Source organism: Lepisosteus platostomus, chromosome 10, assembly GCF_059453375.1.
Source record: "Lepisosteus platostomus isolate fLepPlt1 chromosome 10, fLepPlt1.hap1, whole genome shotgun sequence".
NCBI lineage: Eukaryota > Metazoa > Chordata > Actinopteri > Semionotiformes > Lepisosteidae > Lepisosteus > Lepisosteus platostomus.
Genome location: NC_142620.1, coordinates 6517619 through 6537190, shown reverse-complemented (window position 1 = coordinate 6537190; position 19572 = coordinate 6517619). Strand labels below are relative to the sequence as shown.

The 19572-nt window shown below is 49.9% G+C and overlaps 1 protein-coding gene and 1 long non-coding RNA gene across 7 annotated transcripts in view; one reads left to right on the top strand and one right to left on the bottom strand.

The window, feature by feature from the left end:
- Nucleotides 1-1162: 1162 nt before the first annotated feature.
- Nucleotides 1163-8903, bottom strand: LOC148653134 (uncharacterized). Its single transcript, XR_015941607.1, has 3 exons — nucleotides 8725-8903; nucleotides 6551-6718; nucleotides 1163-5058 (listed from the first exon to the last, which is right to left on the bottom strand). It is a non-coding gene; the product is annotated as an uncharacterized LOC148653134 (long non-coding RNA).
- The window catches only part of cdc42bpb (CDC42 binding protein kinase beta (DMPK-like)), a 72248-nt gene continuing 59420 nt past the window's right edge, over nucleotides 6745-19572 (top strand). For 2 of the 6 annotated variants that reach the window (XM_088647700.1, XM_088647699.1), the window contains exon 1: nucleotides 6746-7581. In XM_088647700.1, coding sequence (XP_088503826.1) covers nucleotides 7407-7581 — 175 coding nt within the window. In that variant the 5' untranslated portion in view covers nucleotides 6746-7406. Of the gene's footprint in view, nucleotides 7582-19572 lie in introns of all 6 variants that reach the window. The other 4 variants (XM_088647701.1, XM_088647702.1, XM_088647698.1 and 1 more) reach the window with 3 other exon arrangements.

Sequence of the window (19572 nt, the reverse complement as noted above, 5' to 3'; positions counted from 1 at the left end):
TCGGATTGGATTTCACTCCGATGTTGGGGAGGAAAATGGAAATTCAGATTGTTCAGATCTAACCGCCTGTTTCTCAGTTTAACCATTTAAATTCTAGCTGCACCGTCGGTATAGTAGTCACAAAATCTGTGGGACGTGAGAGCAGTTCCAGTTTCAGCCCACAGTCCACCTGTTGCGTACTCTGATGCTCGTCTGCCTCGTTCTCGGCTGATTTGACTCCTCAGTGCCTGACGGGAGAGCCAGCGGTGACGTCATGAGGAAGACCCCGGAGCCGAGTCACGAGCAACGCTGAACACAGATCCAGCTGGTGAGCTCAATCGCCCAGGCTGAACAAATAGCATGAAATACCATCTTTTTTAGCTTGTTATACAGGAGGGAACATGGCAGACAGCCCTATGTGCGATACGAAAGACTTCTGGAAGCCTAGACTTCAGGGTGAAGTAGTTCGTTATTTAATTATTCAAACTTCCTTTATCTCGTTTCTTTGTTTAAGAATTAAGCTAATGTAGAGAAACGCTTATTTTTTTTTAAAAAAACAAACTTTTTATTCTTCTGGAATTGTGGTGAAAGAAAAAAGAACTTTAAAATAAAAATAACTTTAAGCAAACACTCCAGGCTGCAGATTGCTCTTTGCTTTACAATCACCTACATCGCCTGTCTGAGCCCTGCACCGGAACACAAAAGAAATGCAAATCAGAGTGGCAGGGAGAAATTTAAATGACGACCCCCCTCCCCAATGCACCCAATGCAAAATACAACATTTGGGTAACCAGGCTGAAGAGGAGCAGAGCCGAGTCTGCTCGCGCGGAGCGGAGATTTCCATTTCAATGGGGAGCGGCACGCGCCGGCCAGGGCGTTCTGCAGGGCAGGTGCGCTCGCTCTGCCCTTGAGAGCATCTCCCTCCCCCGTCTCGTCTACAACAATCACTCGCTGATCATCCCTCCCCCTCCTCTCTCGCTGCCGTTGCTCGGAGTAAATATTGTGTCATTTGCTTAACTGTCGTTCCCTTCCCCGGGCATTGTTTCCGCGCGTTGCCATCAATTCTTTTCATGCTGCGCTCAAGCTGCAGGGTCTGCGTTGTCAAGCGGCTAATCACACGTTGACAGACGCCGCCCCACGCCCCACGCGTGCTGGTGCGCTGTTTGCCGCTGGGGGGCATTAGTCACTCAGGTGCAGTATATAAATAGGACAGAAGATAAGACAATAGACAGTTACACAATAGCAATAACAGTAACGTAATAACAACATAAATAACATGTAATCAAGTAATCAAAACTATCGATTAAATCGAACTGATTTCAAGTTAAACTTCAAAATTAGCAATACTTCCCCTTTTGGAAGCTATAAATATAAATGCATAATCATTTCAAAATGTGATGTGTATATATATCAAGATTAATGCATTCCAAATTTGAGCTATGTATGTGCACCTTAATTCAACACGTTATCTAAATATTTTTCTGTTCGACACCCCTTAGTAATGAGGCCGCTGACACCTGGGAGTTTTAGATAACAGTAAATATTCCGAAAACCCTTTTTCTTTCAACCTTTTAAATTCTGCATAAAATCTGGTACCACAGATGTATTTATTTCGGTATGTATGCTAACCCCTGAGGCCCTCAGATTTTACAAAGGATAACAATAATGAATTAATCTTATTTGAAATATACTATTTGTATTGTGTATGTATTGTGATTGTGCCACAATGAAGTATTATTCTACTTACGTTTATGACAACGCTGCTTTAAGAATCAAACATTCAGATCTGTTTTGACTAGTAAATCTGTATAACACTGAAACGTAATTCTTAGAATTACACATTTAAAAATCAAAGTATTTCCGCGTATCACGGTGTTCACAGCACCGTAGCACCAATCCAAACCAACAGCAATGTCATTTTCAAACAATTTTGTCCCACCAGGTGGCGTGCTGTACAAACTTTTAATAGAAGAGAAATTGTGGAATTTCCGCGTGGAAACAAAGTTGTAATCGTAATCAGATTTTTTTTTAAATCAATGACGGTTAATATTTAATGCTTTAATATTTAGGTTAATATTTAAAGTCGGACATTCAAATTTTTAAACTTTTTAAGACGCGCTGTCGTCGGCCTGTGTTCTTTTTTGAGGAGGTGTCTGCCAGAAAAATTTCAAGGACTGTGAAAAGCGCAGACTTTAAATCGAGAGCACTGTTAAAATTGTATTAAGAAACTGGTTTCTAGTAGCTCATCGATCCAAGGATCCCATCCAGCCCTTTCTTTCAGGGCACAGGCTACAACAACACTGCGGGGTGTTTTGTTCCATACACCCACAACCCTTTGTGCAAAGAAACGCCTGGTGGTCTCAGTTTTGAGCCCTCTGGTTCCTGTTTCACGGCTGATCCCGAAGAAGCCCACTGGGGTCGCCTTTGTCAGTGCCTTGGAGGATTCGGTGAGGTCTCTTCATAGTCTTCCCTATTCCAGACTAAGGAGGTTCACCCTCTCCGGCCTGTCAGAGTGGAGCCTGCGGGTGCTGAGGTTGCCTCTGGGCCTTTGGCTCAGCTCCTTTGGTTTCTGTTGCTCATCAGCTGCTGGGCCCTTCTGCTCGGGGGCTACCTGCGCTCTACGCAGAAACTCATTTGCAGTCATCAGCCACTATTCTTGAATTCAAAAGAGACTGAATTTAAACAGATCTCTTTTTTAGAAAATAGCTGCGATGTTTTTGGAATGGCTGCATTGTTTCAGACGTGGGCTGGCCTTATGGGTAAAACCCACACTCTTCTGTGGCTGGCTGGGGTTCGAGTTCCCCTGAGGACAGCGAAGGGGTACACGCAGCTGACACGGCGCTCGGCTGTCTGTGCTCACTGCCCTTCACACAGGAATGTCTGCTTCCAGGATCACTGTGCTTCGGCAGGCAGGGCGGCCGAGCTGTGGTGAATCTAATGGTCGCTGAGTTACTCATGCACGGCCAGCAGACGAACAGACGTTTTAAGCCTTTCGGTTAAGGCGGGGAATGCTAAACAAGGGCCACATACTACACCAAGCACTCCGTCACCTCTCAGGAGGATCCCTTGTCGGCTATTCACCACCACTACGCCATTTTTCATTCTTCACCGCACCCCACATTGACTCCCACCTGTGTTCAATTACCTGTCCACCCGTCCATCCTGGGACACCAGCCCATCCCCGGACACACGCAGAGGGGACAAGAGAGATAGATTGTGGGGAAAAAAACTGGAGCACCTGGAGAAAACCCACATGGCACCAGGCAGAACATGCAAACTCCTCACAGAAGGCACCCCTGTGCTGGATTCGAACCTGAAACATGGATTGCTGCGAGGCAGCAGCACAATCCACCACAACACCACGCTGTCCTACAGGACAAATTAGCCTCCCCAGTCCTCAAGTCGGGAACAAAATCTTGGGCTTAATACTACTAGTACTTTAATGTTGCCGTTTGTTAGTTTACATTGTTCGCCTTATTATCAAAACTTGCCGTTTGTCCGTCGTGGCGGGGGCTCGTGTCTTTGTCCTCATTTGCCCGTTCCCCCTTGCTCTCTGCCCGTCTCTCTTCTGACCCACTTGGAAAATCGGCGTATGTGCAGCTACATATCTGACCCGTGAGAAATGGAATGTTCCACTTTCCGTCTCTGAAAGCTAAATAAAGACCTTGACAAATGCTGAATCCGTGGAATGCAGAATTGCGGTGGGGGTGCTGGTTCAGCCAACCACCCTCCCCGAGCTGCTTGTTGTCTGAGAATGCTGAGTTACCGGCGGACTGGTTTATGACACAGGCTGTGGAATGTGAGGGGATATTAACTCCGAAACACAGGATGGACACACATGACACAGCACGGACACAGCTGAGTCACAGGACTCGCAGTCGAGTGACGCACCGCTGATCGGTCACTGGGGTGTTGAGGTGAAATCTCAAGGCCCGCTGTGCTGCTATAATGAGGTCAGAGGCAGAGCCTCACTCACGAGCTCTGCTCTAGCTGGGAAGCAGGATAGGGTAACAATGCAGACAGCCCTCATTGTCTGAAACATCTGCAATGGCAAATGCCCGTTTTCCCCTGCAAAATCGCTTCTCTCTGTTTATATTTTAGCAAAATGATTCCCCTATCTCTGGATCAGAGTAGCTCTAGTTTGTAGTTCTTAGCACACAAAATATGCAAAACTGGAAAACATTATTTTACAGACTTAAAGTAAAACTATGGAGAGGTTTATTTATCGTTATTGGATCTAAGAGAAATATTTGTTTATTTCCAATGAAACTGCATCCAATGGTCTACTGATCACATGGTATTTACACAACGAATTAAATGGTTTGTCCCAACTTCCATGTCTTTCTCCCTGCAATGTTTGCATTTTATTAAAATGTTTTCAGCATTTTATTCTTTAAAACTCTGTGTATGATTATCATGTAGACACAGTGGAATTAAAAATATATTCATGCATTTTCAATACATGAGCAGTGGCTATACACTGTGCAGAGATCAGTAGATATGTGTCTAGCAATGCATATATTATTCTATGTAGGTACATATAGTATCTTGCTCTAATGCCTTGCTCTTTCTGCAGTGTAAAGGAGGGGTCCCACTATAGCTGTTGTAGTTGGTGAGTATAACATAACATGGCTTTATCAGCCCTATACAATTCCTTTTACAAGTCTTTTAGGAATTAGTCTTCATACTCCAGGTTGCTCTCCATGAGACACAGACAGGGAGAGAAGCTGGGGGTCAGAGCGCAGGGTCAGCACCCTGGAGCAGTTGGGGTTAAGGGCCTTGCTCAGGGGCCCAACAGAGTAGGATTCCTCTGCCAGCTGCGGGATTTGAACCAGCAACCTCCCAGCCACAGGCGCAGGTCCTGAGCCGCAGAGCCACCACTCCGCCCAGCTGTCCATACGGAGTATGTACCAGTTGCACAATTTGTAGGGGTGTGTGTGTGAGGACAGCCCATTGACAAAGGACTGGTGCCTCCAGTCCTCAAGGCTGGTCTCTGTGGGCGAACAGCTCTTCCCAAAGGTTACTGGGGGGTCATCACCTCACCATGTCCTACCGCCCATCTGCGCTGCCCAGGATATCCTGCCGGCACAGGAAAAACACAAAAAAAACAGGAATTACACATGATTTAAAAACTAATGGCATTGAAGAAAAACCTGTGAGAAAGGATATTAGGAAAAGACCAAGAGTGAACAGCGTTGTCATCTGATTTTCTGTGGATATGCGTCCTGGTTACTTGTTGTCGGAGAACAGGATGAGCACAGATATACGACGATGGCTATTCAGAATAATTAGGCCAAGGAGCTGTAAGAGCCTAAATAACATTGGAAATAATTTTGTACTTTTCCCTGTGTGGTAAACATGAACTAATGAAATAGCTGTACCTTACAAACACTGTTAAATAACTGTAAAATCTACCTGGTGTAGAAAAAAAAGGCTTTAGGTCAATAATCTAAAATAATGAGGAATTATGAATGGATTGCTGCCATGAGAATTGAGTTTACTTTTATTGATTATACTGTAGGCGTCCGGTGTGCCTCCAGTCCAAATGCATAAAGTCATCGATAGCAGTTAAGAATATCATAGGTTATAAAATCAAGAAAATGGCAACTAATCAGTGTGATATTAGTTATTAGTTAGTTATTATTAATAAGAGGGGTCACTCCTAGGTCCCACGTAGCCAGCCTGGAAGGACAGACTCAATAACAAAGACTCAGAGGCTATTTATCAGAAATCATCAGCAACACAGTTATTTATCTTTTTTTTCCTCCAGGAAAAAAATAAGGGATATTTACTGTCTTCATGTGAGCTGCGTAACTATAGAGAAAAGCTATTAACGTTTGAGGAACCTCTAAAATAATCTCTTAATCTTTTCTCATACCAGTTTTCACTTTCAGGATGTCTGCTTGTTTTCTTGTGTTGGGTTTTATTTGCTTTAAACGACTGGCCAGTTAACCACGCTATATCTTTAAAGTGACGTCTTATTTGTTTGATACAGGACCTTGACGGTAAAGTACACATGATAAGGTTATCTGCAGATAAAACGTATTTTACTGCAGTGCTGAGGCAACATTGCAGCTGCCGACCCCAGGAATTATAACATGGGCAAGCAGGGGTTGAGATCGCCTGCCGGAGTACAGTCTCGTTTTGAATTCAGAGTGAGGGCTACTTGAGACATTTTAATCTGCAAGTATACCAGGTCTGTTACCACGTTTCGCTTCGGTTTTCGTTTCGAACCGCAGCTTCCTTCAGCACCACTAAGTATTTCAGCTAACAGTAGATCCTACGCCATCAACACCTTTGGGAGCTGCGTATCCCCCTTGCTCAGACCTCAAGTCACGGTGCTTGCTCCAATTCGGTGGGAAAGGTGTGTATTTTCATTGCAAAAGGAGACGGTTGGCACAATGCAGAAACAAGACAGCGGAACAAAACCGGACAAACTTATTGAACAGTACAGTATAGAACAGCAAACGTATAGGAAGGCTAGCTGGGGCAGAATGGGCATTTCCACATAACACTGCTCCAAGCAGCTTGTTACTGCAGAAGCTAATAAAGGAGCCAAACACAGGGCCACCTCTGTAAATGCGTGTTTGTTCCCTTCCAGCGTACGAGCCGTGCGGTGTCTTCCAAGGGTGAAGTCCGTGCCAGCTCTCTTCCCGGCGGTTGTCAATCAGCACATGACGTCACCCGGCTCGGTAGCGTTTCCGGTGTGGATGGGTGGGCGGGGCGCTGTGGTCCCGGCCTGGATTCACAGAGAGAGAGAGGGAGGGCTGGGAAGAGGCTTCAGCCATATTCTACACACTGCCGCTACCGGGCAAGTTGGAGCCGTTCAAAGGAAGATAAATATCGTGATCTTCAGAGGCCGGAAGGGGAGACCTAGAATTCATCCGCTTGCAAAGATGTATTCCGTTTTACGGTCATGGGGATATCATAGTTTGCATTCTTAAAGCACTGCGGATGGAAGGCGTGTGTTAGCTGAGCCTCGCTCGACGGGAAAAAAAACCCGAGACATCCCCTCACCCCCCCCCCCCGCCCCTTCCGAGTGGAAAGTAGAGATTTGTTCAGGATTAGATCAAATGGGACAAGCTGGGCCCGGAATCCGAACGTAGAAGGACATGGTGGCGACGGGAGCAGCCCAGGCCGGGGGAGAAGACCGCAGAATCCCGTTTTAACAAAATGTCGGGTTTATTCTAGCTGAGGGAGTCTGGGAATCGGCAGTGCACCTCGGCCAGATAAATCCTCTGCTTTTCGCTTGCAGAGGAGGCGGCAGCAGGGTCATCCCCATCCCCCGGCTCGCTTCCCGGTGGAAATTTGTCGGGGGGGTGCCCGATTTTCTTGGAAAGGAGCGGAGGAGAGAGAAGGAGAAGGAGGAGGTGGGGAGGGAGAGAGGGGGGGTTGCGCAGGCTGTTATACCACCGCGGCGTTAGAAAATGTCAGCGAAGGTGAGGCTGAAGAAGTTGGAGCAGCTGCTCCTGGACGGGCATCAGAAGAACGACAGCGCCCTGAGCGTGGAGACCCTGCTGGACCTGCTGATCTGCCTGCACAACGAGTGCAGCAGCTCGCCCCTGCGCCGCGAGAAGAACGTGTCCGAGTTTCTGGAATGGGGTGAGTACGAGCCGGGCGCTCCGGGCCGGCGTTCCCGAACTCTCCGGGCCGGCGTTCCCGAACTCTCCGGGCCGGCGTTCCCGAACGCTCGTTCCGCGGAACCATTCTGTCTGCCGGGACCCACAGCGCTGGTGACAGCAGCCGGGCCTGGCTGTGATTTACACGGGCTCTGTCTCTCTCTCTCTCTGTGTCTGTCTCTCTTCTTCGGGTCGCCGAAGGGCCCTGGCTCCCGGCTCCCCCACCCCCCCCACCCGAAAAAAACAACGAAAAAGCCTGAATGGTGGTGGCCTCGATCGTTTTTGGGCCGGGTCGGGCGTGCTCGCTCGCTGGCGGGGTTGGAGCCGAGCAGGAAACTTGCTCCGTTGTTAGGGGCGCCGCGATGCGCAGAAAGGCGACGTCCGGAGCAGCTTGCGCGGTGACACAACGTGCAGGGAAAACTGGGCTTTTTTTCTTCTTCTTCTTCAACGGCGACCTTGATTGAGACGTTGAAAGCTGGACCCGTTACAGTGAGGGAGAGCGTGTGTGTGTGTGGGGAGGGGGTTACGTCCGGACAAAGCGAGCACTTTTAAGTTTTGCGATATACAAATATTAAGCCTCCGCGTTAGGGTCACCAGTGAATGTCACCACCACCACCTCCGGCGGTCTTGTCCGTGCGGAAGCGCCTTGTGCCTTACTCGGGGTTTACTCCCAGCGTGCGGGGGGTAAACGCACGAAGGCCGACGAGTCTTATGGCGTGATGCTGTCCGAACCGCGCCGGTCTGTGCTCTGAAGTTAAAGCGCCCCAGCCGGTCTTCAGTCAGGGGGGCGTTTTATCTGTGCGCCTCTGGGTTACAAAGCGACAGATTTCGGTACAGCCGGCAGCTTTCTGAAGCCCCCAGGTGTGGAGTTAAGTACTTCGTGGCATTGGTCATGCCTCTCTTTCTCTGCAAGGGTACTGACAAAAGCAGACACTCCACCACCGGTAGGTGGGTGGCTGGAGAACGTTTTGGTCTTCGTTGTTTTAAGACGGGGGTCAGTACGTCACGACCCGTCTTGAATCAGGGCCTTCGGGTTCCCTGATGTTTTGCGAAGGGTTTAAGAAGCCAGGTGAGAAGGTTTGCCGAGGTGTACACAAGGAAAACTCCACACCTACCATACACTCACATGTGTGATAGTAGATGATGTTCTCTGGATGAGAGCTTGGGTCGCCGGGAGACTGTGGAGGTAGGCAGGCGACTTGTGTTGGTTCGACAGACGCTTGGGATCACTGGCCAAGCTGTCCGGTCGCTGTCCGTGCAGGCGCCCTGCGCCGGCACCTGGGTGCTGTTCCGTCTCCGGCGCTGGCTCCCCGTTCCTGCGGCTCCAGGCCGGCCCCGGGATCCACATTAGCGCACTAAGAGGATTGGCTTCCTGGAGCGCCGTGCTGACGTCAGCGATGGGATTACACACCGTCGCATCTGCTCCCCCAGCTCCGCGGCCCGGTGCTTCCCGGCCCCCGCGGGAGCTGTCTGCCGGAGCGGGAAAGGAGGGAGAGGACACAGGTGCAGCCTGGGCCGGCCAGGGCTCCTGCAAGCCTTCTGTTAACGGGCGATGAACCAAAAGAAGGCAGTTTCCATTTTCATCATCATCATTGTCGTTCTTATTACTGATCCGGCAGGAGGACGAGCCCAGGTACGCTTGGATCCGCTCAGATCCCGGGAAGCGGACCACGCAGCGCTTGCGTCCCGCTGCTGGGAGAGAGAACTGCCCTCCCAGCCGCGCGTTCCAGGTCCCGGATCACTAGTGCGGCCCTGCAACGCGAGCACAGGCGTGGGCGTCTCTCGGAGCTACAGGGGCACCGCGGAGTTCTCACCCACAGTGCAGTGCGGAGGAGGCGCTGTGCTGCGGTTCAGTAGTGTCGTAACCGTCTCCTGTAACGGCAAGGCGTGTTAAGGTTCCCCTTAACACCAGAGCGACGGAGCGATGCGAAGGGGAGATGCGGCCTTTGGCCCTGGCCCGCTCGTCCAGATGGCTCTATTGATCCAGGGCTTGTCCGTCAGTGGAAACAGTTGCTCAGCGGGTGGCTACGTTGTCTCCCCGGAATTCTGTTCCGTACCCTCGCCCGTCCCCGTGTGGAGGGCAGGAGCGCCTGATCTGCCCCGCGGCGTTCTCGTGGGCCAGAGGGCGAAGTGCTGCCCCGGGGTCCAGCAGTAGAAATCGCAGCCCTGCGGGGCTGACAGGTATTTGGCTGGGCTGCTGTGGTGTTCCCAGCGCCGCACGCTGCCGGGACATTAATAGCAGGGTCTTATCAGCTGTGTGTCTGAGCTGCGTGCAGCCCTTAAAGCACCCTTGATAGCAGTCAAGTGTCCAGTTGTGACCAATCTGAGCCCAGTTACCGTCGGAGTCCAGCCGGAGTGTCGTCTTATAACTCACTGAGCTCACAGTGGGGTCCGTAATTCGGCTCTAGTGTCACTAGCAAGAGCTTTGGTCCTGGTAGCCTTGGCTTTTGATGTGATGAATCGGCATAATTTTCGGCAGATTCACCAGGGTCTTTCGTCCCCTGGTTGTCCTGGACACTGCTGTAAATGAGCGCATTTAATATATGGACCTAGTTTTCTGTACTTACGTGTGCCATGTGGATTTAGAAGAGTATGGCCTTGCCTAAGAATTGTGCACTGTTCAACTCTGGCTCGGAACTAAATAGGTCTGTGCTCTCCTGTTTTTCTGATGCAGTCTAAACCCAGGTTTCCTGGACAGTCGGACAGCTAAGTGCTGAACTGAAGAAAGAATATGAGATTCATTTTCCATATAATGACGATATTCCCTGCATTTGTGCTTATTTTAATATTTTATTTTTCATTAGGCATTGTGCGACTCTATTAAAATTGTATTTAGAATGAGAGTGTAAAAGCTGTGCGTTAGACCTAGCAGACTCCATTTTAGAATTTAATTTCCATTCTTCAACATTTCTTTTTTTTTTTCCTTGACAAATGAGAGCGTTCATGCGTTACAATTTCAGGCAGCATCATGGGTGAATCGTAAGCCCTGCTTTCCAGGCCGAATTAGACTCAGAATCTGCACGGATGAGTTTTGAGCAGATTAAACCCGGTGAGATATAGCTTTATCCCTGCATTAACAGCCACTGTTGACCTTCTGTGTTCACTACTGTTTGCCTGTGCTTTAATGAAACCAAGTTAATACGCCCTGTTAAGTGAATAAAATAAGCAGATTAATGCTTTGCTTGCTTGCCTTCTAAAGATGTCCGTGGAGGCTGTGAGGAGGGCGCGTGTTCTGGGAGCTTGCTGTGCTGTCCACAGTGCCAAGAGGAACAGGAGAGCGTTACCTGTGTCCGATAGAGATGTGCATAAGCAAGGTTATACATGAGAGGAGGCCCTTCGGCTCAGTGGGCAGTAAGGAGTTTATTGGAACAAGTAAAGGGTTATTCCATCCTGAGAAGAGAAGCAGCTCAACGTTTCGGCTGTGGAAACGTCCTCAGGTGTGCGAGCCGAAGAAGGCCCACAGCCTAAATGTGCTTCTTGTCTTCTCTTTCCAGCGTGGAATAACCCTTTACGTGTTCCTCGGCAGTCTAGGCCTGCTGACGCAGCGCCCTTGCCCGAACAACTAGTCGCTTATCGATCCAGTGATCTCACCCAGCCGTTTCTTAAAGGAACTCCCACAGCTTGTCCCACACTCCCGCACTCCCTGTGGATAAAGAAGCGCCTCCCGTCCTCGGTTTTCAACGCACCTCCGCGTAGTTTCCACCTGTGCCTCCCCCCCCCCTCCCCGCCGGGGCGTGTTGAAGCGTGCGGGGCCGAGACGGTGTTGGTGCCCCCAGGGGTGCGGAGGTGGAGCGGCGCTGGGAGGGACGAGGAGGCCGGGAGTCTCCTGAGGAAGAGCGGAGAGGAGGTCAGGGAGGGAGGCAGGGAGGCACACCTGCTGCAGGACCGGGTGGTTTTCTGTCAGGCTCGGCCTCAACACCGGCTCAGCCGTTGGAGCAGACCTTACGAAAAAAAGGAAACCAAACAAGGAAAAGGGTTAAAAAAAAACCCAACAAATCGCTAGACAGAAGTTCACACCACCTCGGGGTTCTCACAACCTTATTTCCAGTTCTGCTACTCTTTCCCTTCTTTTCAGACAGGTGACAGAGGGGGGAGGGTTGTCTCGCGTATGAAGTGCTCGGCTCCAGCAGTGCTTGGGAAAGATTCCCAATGCCGCTTGTAGTGGCATTTATTTTTGGGGTGGGGTGGGGTGGATCGATTTCCCAATGTCCGAATGCGAACGTGACTGAAGATGAGCTGAGACGCGCAGAACCAGAAGAGGGCGGACATCCGGTTGGGCCATCGCTGCCCTCGGCTGTGCAGCGGGCAAAACTCAGTTGGAGGTATTCGAGAGATGGTTTGAAACCAAAATCTGATTGCCCCCTTATCCTGCAAGGACCGGAGTTTTTGTAATTGAACAGATTAGGGTCTTAATTGATTAACTTAACAGTGGTTGCCGATCGTCGGACGCGGGTGGCTTATATGATTAACATGTAGCTCTCCAGGACTGGGGTTGGGGTAGGAAGTGCTCTTTTGCCCACTTAATCTCCCCATCATGTTTCTAGCAGTACTTTATTTTAAACCAATCCTATTTTATGGCCCTTCTTCCTCAGGACTAAGTAAATCCATCACTCGTTCCTTGTGCATGTAGCGTCTTGTCCTCCCTCCACTTTAGCAGATTAGTGGTAGGAGTGTGATGCGAATGATACATGATGCATGTCCACACTTGGTGTAGAAAGAAGAACATGGAGTCGCATTTGTAAAGTAATGGGCAATTTGTTCAGGGTGGGAAAATAGGAGATTCGTCTTTGCGCAATAAAAAGTTGTTTCTCTAGAACTGGCTTCAAGTATTCAACACAAGTACTTCATTTCAGACCCTGCGAGACCAATGTTGCAGCTTTTTTTTTTTTGTAGCAACGTTGAGCTTCCAAGCATTGTACAGGGTTTGCAAGTCGTGTCAGTTGATTTATGCACCCAGAGGTAAGAAACATGTGAGGAAGAAGGACAGCTGGTGCTTTATCATAGATACAGAACTGAAGAGCCAAAGTTTTATTAGACTTTCCAGCACATTGAGCCCCTTTAATTACCAAGACTAATGTTTAACACTCCCCCAGATATGTGTACATATATATATTTAGCCAGATGCAATGTCAGTGCTGTCAAGAGTGTTGTGGAAAACCTTTCCAGTTGTAGCGTTTCAGCTGCAGTGTTGCTGTCATGTGGAGGATTTTACTGGCAGCTCTGTTCTGTCTTGGGTGGGGAGTGGGAGACGAACTGGACGGTTCTTGTCTGACCGGCTGAAAAAGGACCTTCCAGCGTTGCATTTGAAGTGTTCCGTTGCCAAACCCGGAGCGCCGCTCTGGCCGAGCTTGCGTGGGGGGCTCGAGAGGACTGGGAAGTGGAAGGGAGAGGCTGTGGGCCCGAACAGCTGTTCCCAGGTAGGGCCGCGCGCCCGTCGCCATCTTTAATAAATAAGACATAAACAAGAACGCGCAGTCGATGTGGAAAGGTTTAATTAAGAAAAATAATGTTCTTGGCTGCCTTCAGCATTCTTGCTACTGAAACGAGGAGGTCTGGCAGCCTCGACCGCATTCTTGAAGAATTTATTTCCACGCGCAAAACGGGAGAATTTGGATCTGGGGAGTAGATAATTGCTGGGAGTCCTGCAGAATCGCCACAATCAACGTTCAGGCTGCCGCATTCCTTGTTGTTCTGCTCCGTGTGAAATCCTGGCCCAGTTCAAAAGCTTATACCTTCCAGTTGCTTTTGGTGGTGGGCGCCAAGGCCCGTGGTGGAACCAGCAGCCCCTATACTGTGGCTGTCAGAAAAGCAAGGAAATCAGAAAGTATGTTTAAAAAAATGCCCGTCGTGGAATATATATCTTTTACAGCGCACTGCATCCGGTAATACGTTTGGTACCAAGAAAGGATGTATACAGTTAGTTACCATGTGAACAATATGGGATTGAAAGGGCTTTTGTTTTTTCTTGGCAGCATCTGGGGGAAGTTTAAAAATGAGTAACATGTGAGTCAAGGTAGCTCCTATGTTTTTGAAGCCAGTTTCCTTCAGGAAAGTGGTCACTGCGCTGAGCGTGCGCAAAGATTCCATTCATTCCTTTGCAATTTTCTCTCCGGCACCAAGGCTGGATGTCCTAAGCCACTGGGGTGCAGGCGTGAGAGAAGTTAGTATTTCTTGCCTCTCTGGGGCAGTATCTGGCCCCAGTGCCATGTCCTGTTGGGTCACCGTGACGTGTTGAGGTTTCTCAGCTGACCCCTGGTCCCCACAGATGCCAAATCTTCATGCCCTTGAAATGGTACAGATGAGTGGATACTTTGCCCAGTGAGGTTCTGCAGGAAGTAACCAGTGCCAGCCTTGGAGAGAGAGTGCAGGGAGTTCTTGGGGGAGCATGCAAGGATTCCCGGGAGGAATCCTGGAGAAGGTACACAGGGATTCCCAGCAGGCACTGCTGGAGAAGCTACAAAGGGATTCTTGGAGAGGACAGACAGCACTTCATGGGAAAGTGTGTAGGAATTCCGAGGAAGACCCTGCTGGAGAGGGGATACAGGGTATAAAGAGATGAATGTTCTCGGAGAACATTGAGATTCTTGGTAGAGTGTGAGGAGTTTCCAGGAAGCAATGTCTTGGTAGGCAGGTTTCCCAGGAGGGTGATTTTGATACTCTTGAAGGCCTTCCCAGGAGAGTTGTTGATACACACAGTAGGAAAGATTAACTCTAACATGAAGAAATACTTTTCACTTTGATGTTGCAACACTAAGGAGCATCAGAGACGCTGCGTTTTGCAGCTCATTAAGCAGCCACTGCCAGATCGAACAAAGTGTAGATGTGAGCTTGCCACTGGTGTGCCTCTTCTACAGAGGGGGGGGACGCCAGTCTTTAGGTTGGGTGAACTGCGTTTCGCAGCAGGTGGGTGGCAGCGGAGGCCCAAAACGTTGGGTTCATCGTCTGAGGGCCCTGCTGATTTGAGTCTTGGTATGGTAGTTCAGCCGGCTCCCTTGTGTTTCTTGAGTGCGTGAGACGCATCGCCTGGCCTGTTCCTGAAAGGTAGCGCTCCCAGGATTTGTAGCTCACCGATGTGTTTGCAGTAGTGCCCGGCGGCGCTCTGCTTCAGGGTGTGCAGACGCACCGTGACGTGCAGAAATCCCTCTGTAAATCTGACTTCACATAAGTTTACAATGGATTGCACACAATTGCTTTACTGTGTGGAGTAAGAGCTGCAGAGCAGTGAGACAACCATCTTTATCTTTGTGGCCAGCATCGTCAGTCCTGTGTCACAACGCTTGGTATGTGCATGAGCGCGCTTCCTCTTCCTATATGTTTAGCTATATGGATAGTTGTATATTCCTATATAAATACATCTATATAGTTATAGATCAGAGCAAAACCATTCCAGAGGAAGTGCTGGCAGCATGTGAAGGCAGTATTGTATTCCGTATGGTTGGTGGGAAATGTATTTGCATTTATCTATTTCAGCATCCAAACTGCTGGTTGAATTATTTTATGTTGCAGTACTATATACTAGAGGTTTTTTTCTCATGGTTGGGATGCTGTGATATTAGAACAGGCAGACAGAGTATTTTATCAATAAAAATAACAACTCATAGACCATACAGTTCCAAGGGCGGTGTTTTAGAAGCCTGTGAGCACTGGACTATCTGAAGAACAGAGGCAAGGCGTGTGAGACGCACAGTCTGAAAGGATTCTATTTTATGTCTCATCTTGTCACGTCCATATCGTGATATCCCACCCCCCCCACCCCCACCTGATCTTAATATCAAGAAAAGTCCCATCCTGTGTGACATATAGCCCTTAGTCACAATGCTGGAATCCTCATGCGCGCAGTTTTGGTCTTACTCCAGTGGAGTCACTGCCTCAGGATGCTCCTGCTCCCTTCCTGTTCCAGTACAGCCCATGCTGGTTTCTTCCCCCTCGTGTGGTGGGAGGGCAGTGTCTGTCGCTCTTACGATTGCAGTGATCAATAAGTGGTTTTCCTTTCTGGGAAGCTCTTAATGGACCCAGCCTCTGGAAAGTGATGGAGGAAGATAAGATTGGTATACCCCTGGGGCCGTCACGCCCTGGAGCGAGAGTTTTTTCCTCTTAGCTGCAGAGGCTGGTGTGGTGGTGCTGGTGGGGGGGGTATATTTACAGAATGCTTCCTTTCATTTCCTTTTTTTGGCCTAATTGAAATTCTCCCTGTAAGGGGGGGCTGAGGGGGGGAGAAGGAGGGCGTCTGAGGTAGCAATAGCGGGAGCTGTAGTGTGCAGAGGAGTGAGGGCTGGGGACACTGGTGCTCCACCGCGGAGCGAGGCGCCTTGTTGGAGCTGTTTCAGTCCTCCATGCTGGATCTGGGCCGGGAAGCAAGAGAGTCCCCTTCCCTCTGCAGGAGCTGCAACCAAGCCATCTGACTTTGCATGCAATTTTATTTTTGCTTTCTGATTTTAAATCCGTTCCTCCCCTCCCCGCAAGCGGTGCTGTTCTTTTCCGCGGGGCTGAGCGCTCGCCGGGCTGTGCTCTCGGTCGACGGTGCCAGAGCTCTGAAGGGAGCAGCTCTGAGGGACACCTGCCCCGCCTGCTCCGAGATTTCTTCCGGGTGAACTGTGCTTCCTGTTCCTTTCTCGGAGAGGCCCGCAGAAGCGGAACTGAAACGGTGTCCGAGTTGTCCGGGTCCCGGATGATCTTCGGTAATCGGAGGGGATGTGGCCTCACAAGGAGGTAGAGCTGTGCAGTGTCCCTTGACAGTAACTTCTGCGTTCATCCTCTTTTAGGCTGTCGTCTGCTGCAACCTAGCAGGTTCCATATCCCTTCCTCTTGCCATGCTAGAAATAAGTCTGATTTTGTGATGCACGCCGCATGGGATTCAAGAGAGGCAGTGTAAAGATATCCAAAGGTTTGCTTGTCCCACACGCAGCTGCCACATTTGTACAGGTTCGGCAGCCGTTAAAACATGATTAATTAAGAGTGGCTGGCATTTGAAATCCCTCCCCAAGGATCTCGAAGCAGTTTGCGTCTAGGAGGGGCGGGGCCACCAGTGACTCCTCCCACTGTAGTGCAGCCCACTCCTGCGGCCGATTGGCTAGAAAAACTGCTCTGGGTGGGGTCTGTAAAGCAAGTGTGTGCAAATGGGCCTTTCTTGTTCTGTCGTGGCTTTTTCTCTCCATGAAAAACTAGCCACAGAGTGGGAGTTAAGTCCCGTCTTAGCCTCTCTTTGGCAGCCCCTTGAAAGTTTGTACATCTGTTATTTAGGAGGGACCAGGAGCACCTGTGTCCTTCTGCACTATAGAACGTATTTACTTCTTTAAGGTGTACAGACACTGGCTGCTGGGCATCTGTCAGCCTCTTAACCCCAGTGTGAGCCCAGCGCCGCCCCGTCTGTGTTCGACTTCGTTTGTGGGATTTACAGACCCGGGTGTCTCTGCGCTCACTGGGTGTCTGGGCGCCCCTGGAGTTTGGGGAATCGCTCTCTCTCTCTCTCTCTCCCTCGGTCCCGAAGGTCGAGAATGGTGTCAGCGTGCTCATGACGGTCTGAATCCGCTCCAGTGAGAGAGAGTCAGGATACAGGACCAGGGTGTCACCCACGAGGCCGAGGAGCCGCAGGGCCGTGACCTGGACAGGGACACTGCCTGGAGAACCGGGAGCCAAGAGTTTCACTAATCCTCACGCTGGCGAGAGCAGAAATAGTCATCCGGTTTTAAGTTGTTAGTGTACCGTGGAATAAACCTTTATTGAAGGGGCTTAACAGAATGTTTGCCATTAGTTTTTTGTTTGTTTTTTCTTATTTTTTTCCTTTTTTGTACCGGCCGGCTAAACAATTTTACTTTGTGTGAAATGGTCGTTGAATAATCTGGGCCTGTTCAGGCTTTTTTTGTTGTGCTCCTAAATGGCTGTAAATGCCTTTGCCGTCACATTCCCTGGCCTCCACCTCCAGTCCACGCTGGTGCAGTGAAACGCGTGGTGGGGAAAAACGGGGATGGGAATTGGGAAGGAGCCGGTGCGGGGGGAGTACCGGAGGAGGGGCGTCTCAGCAGGAGGGCTGGGACTGGGGGTGGGGTGGGGGGAGGGTGAGTGGCAGCTGGTGGGGGGTAATAGATTAACCCGGGGCGAGATGATTTGGCCTTCCTGCTTTTAACTGCACCTCCAGCCGTCTCCGCCACTTCAGACCGCACAGGGCACTGCTCCCGGCGCTGCAGAGAAATGGACGTCTCCATTAATGTTTAATAACCCCATTAGTGTCCGCCAGCCTCACCGGCCGGGCAGGAGCTTGCTTAATTGTAATTGTGCATCACCGCTGCTCAGCGGCCGGTGATCTGGGCTCGCGGGCTCCCGTCTCGGCGCTCTCTAGTCTTGACGGGGCAGAGTTCAGCTATTGATGGGTCCAAAGTGCCTTAACAGAGCATCGGACTGTGTCAGAACAAAACGCACGAACAAAAGGTTTTTGTTTCAGGGTTGTGATCTGGGATGAAGAGGTCAAACACAGCGCCAGAAATTAGTGACTGCTCTCTCGTTAGGGCAGCCTTTGTAATGAGGACCACGGGTGTGCCCTTTACCGATTGTCTCTGGCTGTTCTTTGCCTGAAATGAAGGAAGATGCATTGACATGCTTCCTGTACGGCAGTATCACACTCTGGCCGAGTCAGCAGTAATACCCTTCCGCTATGCTCCGTCAAGGTTTGCCTGCCACATGTTGTGTAATGGGGGAACTCGGCATCTTCTGTCTTGGTTTTCCGCATGTTTTGGGACAAAGCCTTGGGGCTTTACATTGACACGGCGTTTGAATCTCCTGGACACGGTGGGGCTGCAGCAGAAAAGGCAAGCAGAATGTTTGGGATGCATAATTAAGAGTAGAATAGAAACCGAGAGGTGTTATAATTGAGCAGTGCAGCAGTTAGAACCCATTTAGAGTTAGCTGGGAGCAACCAGGTGAGGCGATGAGCGTCTGTAATGTTAAGGGAGCCCCCCCCCCAGCAGCAGTCTCTTCTTGGGGCTGTCCTGAATGCTCTCTGCAGTCTGTGCACTGGGCTGTAGCTGTGTCCCTACAGGCCGAGAGCTGATGGGATCGCTCTCCGGTCTGAAAAGCACGGTGCTGTTGTGTGCCACAGCAAATACAGTGCTGAACAGGATTTCAAAGCTGGGCAACGCAGAGGAGTGGCCAGAGTAAATCTGGTGTCCTGCACCAAGTGGACCACCTCAGAATCAACACGAACCAGGACACAAGTGAAGATTGCGTTAAAAAGTGCTTTTGAACACCGAAAACGGGAGGCAGTTCTTTTTGCAAAGGGGTGTGGGAGACTACAGGGGCAGAATGAGTGCCTCCTGTTCGTAACCCTCCTTTCACTCTAATGCTGTGTAATTTAAAACAGCAGTTTAAAATGCGGTTTTAAAAATGACAAGTCTTTTTACTGGGGGAAAAAAAAAGGTGATCTTAAGGCAATTTGTGTTGAAGTGCGTGGGGATGCTTCTAAAACCTAGCTGTATTTTGAAAAGTGTCCACAGTGGAGCATTGAATTTTGAACGGGCTCCTGTGGGCAGACTTGGCATCGAGATGCGCCACACTGATGAGCTGTCTTTCCAAGCCAGCAGCCTGCGTCGGGCACAAATGACGATCACATGGAGCTACTGTGGCAAGACAGTGTCGTGTTCTTGTCTTTTGGGATACATCCTTAACGTGTTACACTTCATTTTGGTCAGTGTTCAACTCTCTTCAGAAGTGCAGTTTAAGTAGTCCAGCTTCAGCGGCTTCATAAACGCCCCTGTTAGACTCTTGCTGGATGGAGTTTAAGGATCAGTTTTAAACGGGTTTTGTTTGTTCCTCGACTGTTTTCCCTGGACCTGGAGAGGCGAAAAGAGGGCTGGAACCTTTCTCTACAGACAGGCTTGTTTGCTTGTTTGCACGCTGGCAAGTCTGTGAGCTGATGCAGTTCCTGCAGGAACAATAGGGACCTCGTTCCTGAGGGGTGTGCGGGGCTGCAGCTCCTCCGAGC